This window comes from Theropithecus gelada, chromosome 5 (genome assembly GCF_003255815.1).
Source record: "Theropithecus gelada isolate Dixy chromosome 5, Tgel_1.0, whole genome shotgun sequence".
In the NCBI taxonomy this organism is placed as follows: domain Eukaryota; kingdom Metazoa; phylum Chordata; class Mammalia; order Primates; family Cercopithecidae; genus Theropithecus; species Theropithecus gelada.
Genome location: NC_037672.1, coordinates 38,755,435 through 38,772,478, shown reverse-complemented (window position 1 = coordinate 38,772,478; position 17,044 = coordinate 38,755,435). Strand labels below are relative to the sequence as shown.

At 42.4% G+C, this 17,044-nt stretch overlaps 1 protein-coding gene across 1 annotated transcript in view; it reads left to right on the top strand.

Moving 5' to 3' along the window:
- PDS5A (PDS5 cohesin associated factor A) overlaps positions 1-17,044 on the top strand; it is a 169,578-nt gene that overhangs the window by 149,803 nt on the left and 2,731 nt on the right. Inside the window, exon 32 of the mRNA XM_025385282.1 lies at positions 4,998-5,350. Within this exon, the coding sequence (XP_025241067.1) occupies positions 4,998-5,350 (353 nt within the window). The remainder of the gene's footprint in view (positions 1-4,997; positions 5,351-17,044) is intronic.

Below are 17,044 nucleotides of genomic sequence, written 5' to 3'. Positions count from 1 at the left end.
TGTCTCTGCTAAAAGTACAAAAAATTACTTGTCTGCCGTCCAAGCTACTTGGGAAGCCAAGGCACTAGAATGACTTGAACCCGGGAGGCAGAGGTTGCAGTGAACCGAGATTGCACCACTCACTGCTCTCCAGCCTGGGCAACAGGGTGAGACCCTGTCTCAAAAAAAAAAAAAAAAAAAGACCAGGCGCAGTGGCTCACACCTGTAATCCCAACACGTTGGGAGGCCAAGGCAGGTAGATCGCCTGAGGTCAGTAGTTCCAGACCAGCCTGACCAACATGGTGAAACCTCATCTCTACTAAAAATACAAAAGTTAGCTGGGTATGGTGGTATGCACCTTTAATCCCATCTACTCTGGAGGCCAAGGCAGGAGAATTGCTTGAACCTCGAAGGTGGAGGTTGCAGTGAGCTGAGATCATGCCACTCCAGGCTGGTCTTGAATGCCTGACCTCAGGTGATCTGCCCGCCTCAGCCTCCCAAAGTGCTGAGATTACAGGCGTGAGCCGTGCTTGACTTTTTTGTTGATCTTTAAACTATACCACCCAATTTTGTTTTGTTTTGAAACTGGATCTCACATGTCCAACCCAATTTCTTAATTTTTTGACAGGAGAGAAAGGAGTCGTGCATAATTGATAGGAGCATCACACAGATCTGACTTTTGCCTCTTTTTTCTGCTACTCACTGGCTGTGTGTTGGCTAGAGCAGGTTGCTTGACTTCTCTGGTCTTCTGTTCAGTTGTTTTTGTTTTGTTTTGTTTTGTTTGTTTTTTGAGACGGAGTCTCACTCTGTCACCCAGGCTGGAGGTGCAGTGGCACAATCTCGGCTCACTGCAACCTCCACTTCCCAGGTTCAAGCAATTCTCCTGCCTCAGCCTCCTGAGTAGCTGGGATTACATGTGCGCACCACCATTCCCAGCTAATTTTTGTGTTTTTAGTAGAGATGGGGTTTCACTGTGTTGGCCAGGCTGGTCTCGAACTCCTGACCTCGTGATTCACCCACCTCGGCCTCCCAAAGTGCTGAGATTACAGGCATGAGCCACCGCGTCTGACTCAACTGTTATGAAATTGGTAATTTATCTCAGTAAGAATGGCTTGAAAATACTATTAAGTATCCCCCCTCCCCCGCCACCCAGGATCATATTCTTGAAGTGCTTATCTTTTTATTGCTCGCCATATACTTATGGTGGTCATCAAATATTTTAGGTATTACCCTTGCATACATGAAAGATACTAGGATTATGCAGTTACACCACAGTAGCTTAACTTTTCCTATCCAAACTCTCATTTTCTGAACTCAGCTACATGAGGATACTTTCTGAGATGGAGTCTTGCTCTGTCGCCCAGGCTAAAGTGCAGTGGCACAATCTCAGCTCACTGCAATCTCCACCTTCTGGGTTCAAACGATTCTCCTGCCTCAGCCTCCCAAGTAGCTGGATTACAGGCATCTGCCACCGTGCCCGACTGATTTTTTTGTTGTTAGTAGAGATGTTGTTTCACCATCTTGACCAGTCTGGTCTTGAACTCCTAACCTCATGATCCACCCACCTCGGCCTCCCAAAGTGCTGGGATTACCATGCCCACCCAAGGTTACATTTTTAGATCAATCTCTTGCTATCTAAACTCTTTTTGCTTGGGGTTTGAAACACAGCATGTCAATGGATTCAGGTAACAAGTTACCTCTTACTATCAAAATTCTTAGAATCCAGATACCAATAGATTAGAATATTGTGGGATCCTTGTGTAAAATTAAGCAGTCTTGACTTAAACAAACTTACATACAAAAATGCATATTGCCATAGACATTGAGTTACATCATATACTTACAATACTTACTAAAGGGTGGTACATTTGCAAAGGCCTAAGTGTTTATCTAGTACAACCAGTTACCTTTAGTACAATCTGTTACCTTTATGGCCTTTTCCTAAAAGTCTATGTAATTTTGAAATTGGAAATTTAAATTCTAATTTCTATTATATCCAAACCTTCCTTTCAGCTTGATCTGTAATATTGCTCCAAACCCTTATTTCAACTTTCTTTTCTTTTTTTTTTTTTTCCGAGAGTCTCACCCGGCCCTCTTTTTTTCTTTTTCAACAGTTTAATCTTATTTTCACATTTGTATACACATATACTTTCCCTTTTTTTCTACTATGATGTCGCAATAAATATTGTTTATAAACTTACTGTGTGTAAAATAATAAAATATACACACAAGCAGCCGGGTGCGGTGGCTTACGCCTGTAATCCCAGCACTTTGGGAGGCTGAAGCAGGCAGATCACGAGGTCAGGAGTTCGAGACCAGCCTGCCCAATATGGTGAAACCCAGTCTCTACTAAAAATACAAAAAATTAGCTGGGCATGGTGGCATGCTCCTGTAATCCCAGGTACTCATAAGGCTGAGGCAGGAGAATTGCTTGAACCTGGGAGGCGGAGGTTGCAGTGAGCCAAGATTGTGCCACCGCACTCCAGCCTGGATGACAAGAGCGAAACTCCGTCACCAAAAAAAAAAAAAAAAAAAAAAGACATACACACACACACACACACACACATACAGAAGCACACTTACTGGTGCTTTTATTTCTGTGGGCTGAATATCTCAGAGTAGTATTAGTGGGTCAAAGGATAAATGCATTAGAGCTTTTAGATATTTCCATATTGGTTTCGTGAGAGATTGGAACACTTGACATTTCTAGCAGCAGGGTATGAGAGTACTTTCTTCTCTGTATACCAACAACAACATGTTTTACGATTCATTTGAATTTTTTTCTGTCTCCACTTACCAGATCTAATGCCCTGCTACTTTAATTTGCATTTCTCTGACTGCCAGTATGTTTATTGACCATTTGATGTGCTGTTCTGTAAATTGCCTGTTCATATTTTGCCCGTTTTAAAGTTGTTATCCTTGTCTCATCTAACTCAGCTTCTTTACCCTGTTAGCACACAGGTGTGTGCTTAAGTATTTACCTTTTTAAAAATCAGTTACCTACCGTACTAACCTATATGAAGAACCATACCTGTTTTGTTCCTCAATCTATGCCCAAGAACCCCCACACCTATTAAACTTTCAGTTGAACAAGTGGTTCCTACTCCAGGTTAAAACCTTGATCATGTTTAGACCAATACTTGGTGGTGGTGTTGATCCGTTCCGTTATGTCCAGCAGTCGCCATCATTCCCGAAGATGACTTTGCATGTTTCTTCTCTGATCCGTTATGTATTGTTTTCACAGTTCAATTCCTGCAAGCCGTCTTACTCTTGTCCTTTCATGGATTATCTGTTCACTAAAGTGAGGCTTAACATTAAAGGAGACTCCAGGCTGGGCACGGTAGCTCACGCCTGTAATCCCAACACTCTGCGAGGCTGAGGCAGGTGAATTGCTTGAGTCCAGGGGTTTGAGAACAGCCTGGGCAACTGGGTGAAACCCCATCTCTACTAAAAATAGAAAAATTCGCTGAGCATGGTGGTATCTGCCTGTAGTCCCAGCTGCTAGGAACGCTGAGGTGGGAGAATGACTTTAGCTGCAGTGAGCTGAGATTGCGCCACTGCACTCCAGCCTGGGCAACCAGAGCGAGGTCCTATCTCAAAAAAAAAAGGAAACTCTAAAGTAAAACACTGATTTGTGGGTTTTCTCACTTAAATTGTTACTCCTGGGAATTTTCTTTGAACTAAATTTTCTTGAAACATGGAAGATTTGTCATTTATTTTTCCTTGTCTTTCTGGGAATATTTTCTGGGGAAAATGAAAATTAGTTAATTAAAAAGATTTAATCTAATTTTTTCGATGATTGTATTACTCTCTTTCTCTTTAATCAATCAGAATTATGTCAGTTAAAATAATAATTTCTGTGTTTTGTTTTGCTTTGTTTTGTTTTTGAGACAGTCTTTCTCTGTCACTCAGGCTGGAGGGCAGTGGCATGATCTCAGCTCATTGCAACTGGGATGAGATGAAAAAGAACTTCACGTTACAGAACTACAAAGATTATTATACTTAGATGTACTTATAGACAAAGAAAACATTAATAGCATGTAGAATTCTGAAAATACTTTTCTTTTAAAAAGTGACAGATTTAGTACATACCATCAATAAGAAGAACCTTTCATTTGGATGGAGTGTAACAACAAAACCAAGTAAATTTTATTTTTCAAGTACTATTTGTGCTTTATATTTTTATTATTGCAATTTTTTTCTTCCGGAGACAGAGTTTCACTCTTGTTGCCCAGGCTGGAGTGCAATGGTGCAATCTCGGCTCACTGTAACCTCTGCCTCCCAGGTTCAAGCTATTCTCCTGCCTCAGCCTCCCGAGTAGCTGGGATTACAGGCATAGGTCACTACACCTGGCTAATTTTATATTTTTAGTAGAGACGGGGTTTCTCCTTGTTGGTCAGGCTGATCTTGAACTCCCAACCTCAGGTGATCCACCCTCCTCGGCCTCCCAACGTGCTGTGATTACAGGTGTGAGCCACCATGCCAGGCCTGCAATTACTATTTTTGAGATAAGATCTCCCTTTGTCACCCAGGCTGAAGTCCAGTGGCATAATCTCTGCTTACTGTAACCTCAGCCTCCCAGGCTTAAGCATTCCTCCCACCTCAGTCTCCTAAGCAGCTGGGACTACAGGCATGAGCCACCATGCCCAGCTAATTTTTAAAATTATTTGTAGAGATAGGATCTCACTATGTTGTCGAGGATTGTTTGGAACTCCTGGGCTCAAGCGATCCTCCCGCTTTAGCCTCCCAAAGTGCTGCAATTACAGGCGTGAACCACTGTTCCAGCCTTTGCTTTTTAGTGAGCATTCATAGAGCACATTATATATGCTATTCACCATGGTGGGTACCAGACACAGTCACTCTCCTCAAGGAGCTTACTTTCCTAATGTGATGTAAGCAGTTAACTGGAAGCCCTCGAATCCAGACTCCTTTAAAATACTTTCAAAACACTCTTTTCTAATAGAGATTATTAATATTTAAGGAATTTGTGTTTATGGAATTGTTTTGTGCTTTTTTAGGAAATTAATTCTGATCAGGCTACCCAGGGCAACATCAGCAGTGACCGAGGAAAGAAAAGAACAGTAACAGCAGCTGGTGCAGAGAATATCCAACAAAAAACAGATGAGAAAGTAGATGAATCGGGACCACCTGCCCCTTCCAAACCCAGGAGAGGACGTCGACCCAAGTCTGAATCTCAGGGCAATGCAACCAAAAATGATGATCTAAATAAACCTATTAACAAGGGAAGGAAGAGAGCCGCAGTGGGTCAGGAGAGCCCTGGGGGTTTGGAAGCAGGTAATGCCAAAGCACCCAAACTGCAAGATTTAGCCAAAAAGGCAGCACCAGCAGAAAGACAAATTGACTTACAAAGGTAATGTATGCCATTCTTCCTGAAGTGGGAATTTAGACATTCTGTTTTATTCCTAGTATATCCTTAGTGCCAGTCACCCCAACACCTAAGCATTTGAGAGTGAAACCTGCATCTGGTTTTCCTGGGTCAGTTTATAATAGCATCTGTTATTATCTCATAACCTCCAGTTTTAAGGCACGAATTTGCAGAAAAATCTTTTTTTCTTTGTGTAATTTTTTTTAGTATATGGTATTTTGATATTTCTATTTTCGTTAACAAGACAAGTATTTCTTTCACTTAGTGCCTTTCAAGTGGTTGCAGAGGTTTACATAAAATAAGGGCTACCTTTTGGATACAATTTCCCATAATGGAGAAAACAGTCATGAAATGTCAATAGGTAATAGGCCCCACTCTTTAATTCTTCATTAATTCTAACACAGGTCAACAACTTACATCTTCCCCACCCTGCCCAGAGAAACGGCTTACCAAACTGTTCATCTTTGATCATTCTTGGGCTGAGATTTCAGACTTTTCCTTTTGGAAATCTAGAAGGTGGCTCCTTTCACCTTGGCCTTAGAACTTAACTCGTCCTCCTTTTTTCCTTACGTACCTAACTCATTTACCCCTGAAATTAGACTGCAGGTATTTGAGTTCCTTCTAGGGAAGAGTCCCAGATTTGATCAGCTCAGGATACCCCCACTATCCTGCTTCATTATTTTTATAAAACTCAATGTCAGGCCAGGCGCGGTGACTCATGCCTATAATCCCAGCACTTTGGGAAGCCTAGGTGGGTGGATCACCTGAGGTCAGGAGTTCAAGACCAGCCTAATGAACATGGTAAAACTCCATCTCTACTAAAATTAAAAAAAAAAAAAGAAAATGCAGAAAGTTAGCCAGGTGTGGTGATGCGTGCCTGTAATCCCAGCTACTTGGGAGGCTGAGGCAGGAGAATCACTTGAACCCAGGAGGCAGAGGTTGCAGTGAGCCAAGATTGCGACACTGCACTCCAGCCTGGGCAACAGAAGGAGACTCTGTCTCCAAAAAAAAAAAAAAAAAAAGTCACTGAAGCATATGTATAAAAACATTTAAAATATTGTCATTTATGAGCTGGGCCCCGGTGGCTCACACCTGTAATCCCAACACATTGGGAGGCCAAGGCGGGCAGATCACCTGAGGTCAGGAGTTTGAGACCAACCTGGCCAACATGGTGAAACTCCGTCTCTACTAAAAATACAAAAAAATACAAAAAAAACCTGGTCATGGGCATGGGCACCTGTAATTTTAGCTACCCAGGAGGCTGAGGCAAGAGAATTGCTTGAGCCCAGGAGGCAGAGGTTGCAGTGAGCAGAGATTGCGCCATTGCACTCCAGCCTGGGCAACAGAGTGAGACTCCATCTCAAAAAAAACAAAAAAATTAGCATTTATGAAATTCTGAAATTTTGAACTATTAAATTTCTACATCATCTAAGTGCCCTCTTGGCAACCTTTCGCATCCTCTCATGGCATCTGATCCAGAAGGCTCAAACCTGATCTGAGTACTAGTGTGTTTCTCCTACTCACTTCTGTTTCTATTAACTAGTAAGTGTAGTAATGAAAGCCAGTATTAGGGGCAAATTTTACATGACTTTCTTCTCAAACCTGGACTTTTATTGAACCTCTGCTTCCCTTTTTCATTAGTATGACAGTATGTATCTTAAAGGGTTCCTCTAAGAATTAAATGGATCAGTAAATATAAAGAAAGCACCTAGCAAAAGGCCTAGTACAAAATAAATGCCCAACTGTTATCGTTACTGTTTTGAATTCTAGTTTCCTTACCCCTTAACATACATTTTTCAGTTATAAGAAGTTGAATGTTTCCCTGGAGATTGCCAAAATTCTCTAAACAGTTTCAAGAGATCTGTCCTTTTCTTCACCTATACACAAAAAAGTACTAATCATCACACACAGGTTACCTAAGCCACCTGACCTTACCTACCATTAGCTGTCCCTGTACCATCTGACTAAAACGTACAGATACATTCTTGAGGCCAGGTGCAGTGGCTCATGCCTGCAGTTGCAGCACTTTGGGAGGCCAAGGTGGGCGAATCATCTGAGGTCAGGAGTTTGAGACCAGCCTGGCCAGCATGGAGAAACCCCGTTTCTACTAAAATTACAAAACTTAGCCGGGCATGGTGGTATGCACCTGTAGTCCCAGCTACTCGGGAGGCTGAGGCAGGAGAATTGCTTGAACCTGGGAGGCAGAGGTTGCAGTGAGCCAAGATCCGGCCACTATGCTCCAGCCTGGATGACAGAGTGAGACTCCGTCTCAAAATTTAAAAAAAATAAAAAACAGATACACACTTGAACCCTGAAAACTTTTTCAATAGCAATTAGACCTTCTCTCGTTTACAGCATTGTAAAATGCATTGCTTTGCTTTTAGTTACACTATGTGCCCCACTATCATCAAACGGCATTTGGCCTTCTCTTTACGGAGTGAAAAGGCACATTAGAGATCTTAAATATGCCAGTAGTAGATCAATGGGCAGTGTGTCATTCAGAATACAGTATTCTGTGATGGTTTTCTAGTCTCAGTGGCAATGTTTATGGCCAGATGCGGTGGCTCACACCTATAATCCCAGCACTTTGGGAGGCCACGCCAAGGTGGGCAGATCATTTAAGGTCAGGAGTTCAAGATCAGCCTGACCAATGTGGTGAAAGCCTGTCTGCACTAAAAATACAAAAAATTAGCCACGTGTGGTGGCATACCCCTGTAATCTCAGCTACCCGGGAGGTAGAGGTTGCAGTGAGCAGAGATTGTGCCACTGCACTCCAGTCTGGATGACAGAGTGAGACTCCATCTCAAAAATAAATAAAATACAAAATTAGGCATGATGTTGTGTGCCTGTACTCAGGGGACTGAGGTGGGAGGATTGCCTGAGCCTGACACTGAGGGTAGTGGGGATAGGCTTTAGTGTTTAATGGGGATGGAGTTTCAGTTGGGGAAGGTGAAAAACTTATAGAGAGGGTTGGTGGTAAAGATTGTACATAATATAAATAATTGACCGCTTCAGAAAGGTCATGGAAAAGTGGAGTTAAGAGATAAAAACAAACTTTATTTCTCAACATAAGCTCCATCAACTTCAAGACACTTTTGTAAGCAATGATAAAAGCCATTTAGTCCATCCCCAAAGAACTGAGTGTCCGTTTAACCATTTCAAACTGTTTTTTTCATTATTGACCAAAAGAAATTGGTACTCTTTAAAGATTTTTTTAAGATTAAGACGCAAAAAGAAGTCAGAAGGAGCCAAATCAGTACTGTAAGCGGGATGCCTAATGATTTCCCATGGGAACTCTTGCAGAATTGCCCTTGTCTGGTTAGAGGAATGAGCAAGAGTGTTGTCATGGTGGAGGAGGACTCTAGTGAAGCTTTCCCGGGCATTTTTCTGCTAAAGCTTTGACTTTGATTGAACACTCATAATCAGATGTTATCATTTGTTGGCTTTCCAAAAACTCAACAAGCAAAATGCCTCGAGCATCCCAAAAAACTGTTGCCATGACCTTTACTCTTGACCAGTCTACTTTTCCTTTCACTGGATCACTTGACCACTTTCACCTCTTAGTACCCTTTTTTTCTGAGACAATATCTGACTCTGTTGCCCAGGCTAGAGTGCAATGGCGTGGTCTTGCCTCACTGCAGCCTCAACCTCCCTAGTAGCTGGGACTACAGGCACATGCTATCATGCCCTGCTAAATTGCTTTGATTGTGCTTTGTCTTCAGGATTGTACTGGTAAAGTCATGTTTCAGTTCCCATTGCAGTTCTTTGAAGAAGTGCTTTAGGATCTTGATCCTACTTGTCTAGACTTTCCATCAAAAGCTCTACTGTTGTCTACAGCTGATCTAGGTGCAAAGGGTTTTAACAGCCAGTGAGTAGAAAGCTTGCTTAATTTTAATTTCTCAGTCAGAATTTTGTAAGCTGAACCAATTGAAATGACCACAGTATTGACTATTGTTTCTGCTTTTTTTGTCAGTCCTCTTGAATTGGCAAAAACAAGATGAATTTTTTTCCTCATAAATTAATGTGGAGGGCATGATGTTCAACATCGTCTCAACCTTTCCTGAAACAATTTATCCAGCTGGGCATCATAGTTCATGCCTATAATCCTACCACTTTGGGAGGCTGAGGCTGGCAGATAACTGGAGCCTAGGAGTTTGAGACCAGCCTGGGCGATACGGCAAAACCCCATATCTACAAAAAAAAGAAAAAGAAAAATTAGCCAGCTGTCTGGTGTGTGCCTATAGTCCTGGCTACTTCAGAGGCTGAGGTGAGAGGATCACCTGAGCCTGGGAGGTCAAGGCTACAGTGAGCCATGATCATGCCACTTCCTCACTGCACCCTAGCCTGGTTGACAGAGGATACCCTGTCTCACACACACACACACACACACACACACAATTTACCAATTTTAAGCTACCGATTTCTTTGGGGCATTGTCCCATAAACTTTTCCTAAAGCATCAATGATTTCACCATTCTTGTACCCAAGCTTCACCAGACATTTGATGCTTTTCTTGCTTCAATTTTAGCAGAATTCCTATTGCTCTGATAGGGACTCTCTTCAAACATTTTTGTTTTTTTTTTTTTGAGTCGGAGTTTCACTCTTGTTGCCCAGGCTGGAGTGCAATGGCACGATCTCAGCTCACTGCAACCTCCGCCTCCTAGGTTCAAGCGATACTCCTACCTCCATCTCCCTAGTATCTGGGATTACACACACCCGCCACCACACCCAGCTAATTTTATTTTACTTTATTTTTTTTTTTTGGTAGAGATGGGGTTTCACTATGTTGGCCAGGCTGGTCTTAAACTCCTTGACCTCAGGCAAACCACCCACCTCGGCCTCCCAAAGTGCTGGGATTATAGGCGTGAGCCACCGTGCCCGGTTTTTGCACAACTTTTTTGAGAGACCAGTCTCTGTCACTGAGGCTGGAGTGCAGTGGCACCATCATGGCTCACTTTGTTCTATGAGAGCACTGAGGCTCAAGCAGTCCTCTTGCCTCAGCCTCCCAAGTAGCTGGGACCACAGGTGTGCACCACAATGGCTGGCTAATTTCTTTTTAAATCTTTTGAGTCTTGCTGTGTTGCCCAGGCTGGTCTCAAACTCCTGAATCATGCGATTCTCATGCCTCGTCCTCCTGAGTAGCTGGGACTGCAGATGTGCACCACCACGCCCGGCTAATTTTTGTTTTTGTAGTAGAGACGGGTTTCACTGTGTTGGGCAGCCAGACCCCTAATATTCTTTTTTTTTTTTTTTTTTTTTTGAGACAGAGTTTCGCTCTTCTTGCCTAGGCTGGAGTGCAATGGTGTGATCTTGGCTCACCACAACCTTCGCCTCCCAGTTCAAGCAATTCTCCTGCCTCAGCCTCAGCCTCCCTAGTAGCTAAGATTACAGGTACGCACCACCAACCCTGGCTAATTTTGTATTTTTAGTAGAGACGGGGTTTCTCCCTGTTGGTCAGGCTGGTCTTGAACTCCCCGCCTCAGGTGATCCGCCTGCCTCAGCCTCCCAAAGTGCTGGGATTGCAGGTGTGAGCCATCGCGCCAGTCCCTTTATATTCTTAATGCCATTAAACTCTGTACTTAAAAATTGTTAAAATGATAAATTGTATTTGATATATATTTTATCACAATTTTAAAACTTACTGTGTTAAAAAAACAGCTAACAGTAATATAGTGCTTATTATAAGCCAAGCTCAATAATAAGCTCTTTGTTTGTGAACCCATGGTATCCTTAAAACGACTCTATGGCTGGACACGATGGCTCACACCTGTAATCCCAGCACTTTGGGAGGCCAAGGCGGGCAGATCACGAGGTCAGGAGTTCAAGACCAGCCTGACCAATATGGTGAAATCCCCTCTCTACTAAAAACACAAAATTTAGCCAAGCATGGTGGCACGTGCCTCTAATCCCAGCTCAGAAGGCTGAGGCAGAAGAATTGCTTGAACTCAGGAGGCGGAGGTTGCAGTGAGCCAAGATCGCACCATGTACTCCAACCTGGATGACAGAACAAGACTCCATCTCAAAAAACAAAAACAACTCTATGTGGCTTAGTACTGTCATTCTCCCCAGTACTGTCATTTTCTCCTCAAAGTGGAGGAAACCCAGGTATAAAGGGCTATATAGCTTTTGATCCCTTATATAAATGGGATTATAGGCGTGAGCCATTGCACCCAGCTGAACACAGTTTTAGTAACTAAGTAAAAACAGTAGTTTATTTGAAATAATCACCAGTTAAATTAGATCAACTCTACTCATCTTTTTCACCTCTTTTGGTAGTATATGCGAACAAAATCCTTGCATTTTAGGGTCAGAGAGGAAAACCGAGAGATAGATCAGATGTTTTTGAAAATGGCATACTTTAATTGAATGTAACACCCAATGCCAAGAACAAGACTGGGGTGAAAATTAAAAGTTAAATTAAAAGTTCGAATGGGCTGGGCATGGTGGCTCACACCTTTAATCCCAGCACTTTGGGAAGCCTAGGCGGGCAGATCACTTGAGGTCGGGAGTTTGAGACCAGCCTAGCCAACATGGTGAAACCCTATCTCTACTAAAAATACAAAAATTAGCTAGGCGTGGTGGCACACACCTGTCATCCCAGCTACTTGGGAGGCTGAGGCAGGAGAATCGCTTAAAACGGGGAGGCGGAGGTTGCAGTGATCCAAGATCATGCCAATGCACTCCAGCCTGGTCAACAGAGTGAGACTCTGTCTCAAAAAAATGAAAATTAACAAAAATTAGTTCAAATGGTATTTGGTACTATAACAAGACCCTGTCTCTACAAAAAATTTAAAAAGAAATTAGCCAGGCATGGTGGTATTCACCTGTATGGTCCCAGCTACTTGGGATGCTGTGGCAGGAGGACTGTTTTGAGCCTTAGTGTTCATAGCTCCAGTGGGCCATGATGGTGCCACTGTACTCCAGCCTGAGTGATAGGTGCCTGGCATCTGTATTAGTAGTGACAGTAGGAAATGTTTTATGAGCAGATATCTGACCTGCCAACATCCATTATGAAGCAAGTACCACACTATATGAGCGGTAAGGAAATGAAGACCTGAAAGGACTTTGCTCAGGTCACTTGGCTAGTGCTACACAGGGCATGGCTTAAGATCCCAGCATGTCACTTATTATCTGGTCTGCCTCACATACTGCTCACAACAGTAGCTGCAGCTGTGTTTCTCCTCTAATTTATTAATTTATGTAGTATTTGGAATTTTTTTTTTTTTTTTTTTTTGAGACGGAGTCTCGCTCTCTCGCCCAGGCTGCAGTGCAGTGGCTCCATCTCAGCTCATTGCAAGCTCCACCTCCTGGGCTCACACCACTCTCCTGCCTCAGCCTCCCAAGTAGCTGGGACTACAAGTGCCCGCCACCACGCCCAGCTAATTTTTTGTATTTTTAGTGGAGACGAGATTTCACCGTGTTAACCAGGATGGTCTCGATCTCCTGACCTGGTGATTCGCCCACCTCGGCCTCTCAAAGTTCTGGGATTATAGGCGTGAGCCACCGTGCCTGGCCAGAAATTTCTTTTTTTTTTTTTTTTTTTTTTTAGATGGAGTCACCCAGGCTGGAATGTAGTGGCACAATCTTGGCTCCCTGCAACCTCTACCTCCTGGATTCAAGCAATTTTTCTGCCTCAGCCTCTCTAGTAGCTAGAACTACAGGTGTGTGCCACCACACCAGCTAATTTTTGTATTTTTGTAGAGATGGGGTTTCACCACGTTGGTTAGGCTGGTCTTGATCTCCTGACCTCGTGATCCACCCACCTCAGCCTCCCAAAGTGTTACGATTACAGGTATGAGCCACCACGCCCAGCCTCAGCTGATGTTTTGAATGTCCTTCAGTTGAATGGTCAAAATCCTGAAAGTGCTAACTATTTTTATTTCATGTGGAACTGCAGCTTCCACCTTGCTACAAGATTCTAAACATAGCTCTCATAAACTGCTAGTATTCCCTGTGAGTGATTTGACATTCCACCTGCATTTTCGTGAGACCTGGTGAGGATCATCCTGTTCAGGTTTTATATCATTTACAGTTTCAACCAACTAACTGGTAAGAGAAGACATAGAGGTGCCAAACCTGAGAGCAGTCAAACACATTACTGAGCTACAGATGAACCTAGGGTGATAGAATTAGCTCTCTTTAAGGGCCTTACTTTGTGGAGTCTGATGTGGATTGCTGCACTAAGTTCAGCCCTGGGTTTTACTTGATAAATAAGGCCTGGCACACTTGTGCTTCTCTGTGTGTCTGCATTCTAACCCCAGATGCCCAATTTATCAGTCTTATTTTTCCTTGCATGATTCTCCACACCTTTCACTTGCTTTATTTTTCACTTCCCAGATGATCATTTCCTGCTCTGATCACAACTCTGCAGTAATACCTTAAAAGAGCTCACCTCCTAACCTCACCCCAGTCTTTTATACGTGCTCTTTTGTCGATCTGAGTACAGAATCCCCCCCAGAGTGGTACTTCACACCAGCACCACCTCCAGAAAGCTTGTCCAGTTGTATTACTTGGTATTTGCTATCATATTTTATGATTAATCATTAATTAGTGAAAATCATTTTTGAGGCCCTAGTATATGCCAACTACAGTTTACACTTTAGGTTTGTTAACTTCATTTCATCTTCAGCTCTTCTAGATAGATTTCTGATGTGTTAAGCTTCTAGAGCCATTTTAATACCACAGCCATAACTTCTAATATGTGGCAAGTGCTAACCCTTGTAGAATTCCTCTTACTAGGTTTTTACTCACAACATTAGGTCAGTAATGTTTATTTTTAGCTTGATTCCTGCCTATATGGTTCAAGGATACTTTATACCACCAAAACAGAGAGAGGATACGCAAAATCCTACTGGCCTCAGTTTTAGCTGGGAGTTGATGCTGAGGGTTTTAAAGTTAACATTAGAATTTTTAGATCGGATTTTTGTGGTAAATGTATTCTCTCAGCTATTTGCATGTATGTGGGTTTCAGTAAGTAGTCCTGTTTATGTTTTGGGCTGCATTTGGACTTGTTAGTCCTTTTGCAAAAATTCATTTAGTTCACCCAATAAAACCAATAAAAATCAGCCATTTTCACTGTGGTCAGGGAACAGTCAACAGTATTAGCTGGACATTAGTGTTGGGTCTCTGAGTTTCCGGTGAAGGAATGGTCATTTCAGTAGTTTAGTTCAGTTGTTTTTCCTCTTTGTGTTAAGGCTATCATTCAAAGGGCAAACAGTTAATGTTTTGAATTGAAAATATGTTCTGAATAGATTTGCTGATTCTTGAGTATGTTTTGCTTACAGTTAAGGGCAAATTCTTCCTTGAAGATGAGCTTGTCAATAAACATCAGTGGAAAAATAACCCCAAATTTATGACTTCTGAGGAATCTGAATTTAAACAGAATATCTGTAGGGTAACAGACTGTGGGTTTCTAGTCTTTGGATTAACATGTTTTGTTTAGCATGCTTAGTGTGGGAGTGTTCGAGGATCTTAGAATTTGTTTTTCTTAAAGCAAAGAATTTACTGAGTTTTTGTGCTCATTTGTATATTGAAGTTTCCTCCCATCATGTGGGTTCATATCTCAAAATTAACCCCTAAGTATATATCCTCAAGTGTGTATCCTCATGTGTTAAACATCTATATATTAGTTCAGTATGAATTTTTTTTAGTAACAAGTGAATTTTTCTCAAAATAACATGAAATTTTTCAGAAGCCAAGTGCTTTCAGTGATGGCAATTCATCTTGGTACATCTTGGTACATAGAATCAAGTCCAGGAGGCTCTTCCAGTGACCTGGGTCTTTCACAGGTCTGTGAGAGCAGCCCAGGAAATACAGAGGACTCAGGGCTAGGAAGGGGAAGCTTCCTGAAAGTATAGCAGGCAGCTTGTAAATAATTCTTTGGCCAGTACGGTGGTTCACGCCTGTAATCTCAGCACTTTGAGAGGCCAAGGCAGGCTGATCACGAGGTCAAGAGTTCAAGACCAGCCTGGCCAACATAGTGAAACCCCATCTCTACTTAAAATACAAAAATTAGCCGCACTTGGGGGCGCACACCTGTAGTCCCAGCTACTCAAGAGACCAAGGCAGGAGAATTGCTTGAACCTGGGAGGTGGAGGTTGTGGTAAGCCGAGATCATGCCACTGCACTCCAGCCTGGGCAATAGAGCAAGACTCCGCCTCAAAAAAAAAAGGAAAGGAAAAAAAGCTTTAATAGCATATTGTTAAAATTGCTTCAAATAGTATAACAAATTAATAGTCTATGAATTATAATAATCACTAATAGTCTCTATATGAATTGTAATAATCACTTAGCTCTTTTGGCATTGTTACCTTTATAAAATATGTACATAGTAAAGGAGTTTGGGAATATATCTTTCTTTCTCTTTTAGGTGTAAAATTTGTTGAAAAGGAGACAGTCTTTTTTTTTTTATCAGGCTGATTAAAAATGTAGAATGGGCCAGGCATGGTGGCTTACGCCTGTAATCCCAGCACTTTGGGAGGCCAAGGCAGGCGGATCATGAGGTCTGGAGTTCAAGACCGTCCTGGCCAACATGGTGAAACCTTGTCTCTACTAAAAATACAAAAAATGAGCCGGGCCTGGTGGTGCACACCTGTAGTCCCAGCTACTCAGGAGGCTGAGGCAGGAGAATCGCATGAACCTGGGAGGTGGAGCTTGCAGTGAGCCCAGATCACACCACTGCACTCCAGCCTGGCAACAGAGCAAGACTCCATCTCAAAAAACTAAATAAATAAATAAAAATAAATAAAAATGTGGAATGAATTAGGCAAGTTGGGCTGCTAATGCCTTGCCGCTGAATTGAACAGCCACAGACAAACCAGAATGCACTTCTCAGGGCAAAAGAACAAATCTTGGTGAAGCCATACCCAACATGCTCGTTCCTTTTCCCCAATCGCATCTATTAGATGAGTTCCTCCTCCTCCCAAAGAGGAGCAGGTGAGAGGAGTTGAGAAAGAGGCCATGTCCCACTCTCCTGTGCTTCCAGGGATCAGAATTTCCCTCCCTATTAGGGAAATGCGATGGGGGAATTCCTCCTTATCTCTTTTAAAAAAAAAAAAAAAAAAAAACGCTGATTTTTCCTCCTGGTTTGGTTGGGGTGTTTTTAGTATGCTGAAACGTATATGTTTACCCAGCTCAGGAGTCTCGGAAGTTATTTTGCTTTTTATAAATTCATTTTGCCATAGTGTCATAAATAGCTTTTATTGTTGTAAGCAAATAGGGCATCGGATAGCAGCACTGTCATTGAAAACAAAAACTCCTTTATTGGTGTTTTGTTTTTATATAGTTTAGGGAAAGGCTCTTTAAACCAAGTTTCAGGTGAAAAAATGAAAAAACTTTTTAAGGATTTTAGATAACATGCCAAGCACGGTGACTCATGCCTGTAATCCCCGTAGTGAATCTGAGAAGCATAGTGAATTCCCAGATCACTTGAGCTCAGGAGTTGAAGACCAGCCTGGGCAACATAATGAGACCCTATGTCTGTACAAATAATTTAAAAATTAGCCAACGATGGTGGTGTGTGCCTATAGTCCTTGCGACCTGGGAGGCTCAGGCTGGACGCTGAGCGTGGAGGACCACTTGAATCCAGGAGTTGGGGCTGAGTGAGCCATGATCGTACCACTGCACTTCAGCCTGAGTGACAGAGTGAGAGCCTGATGCTTAAGTTTAAAAAAAAAAAAA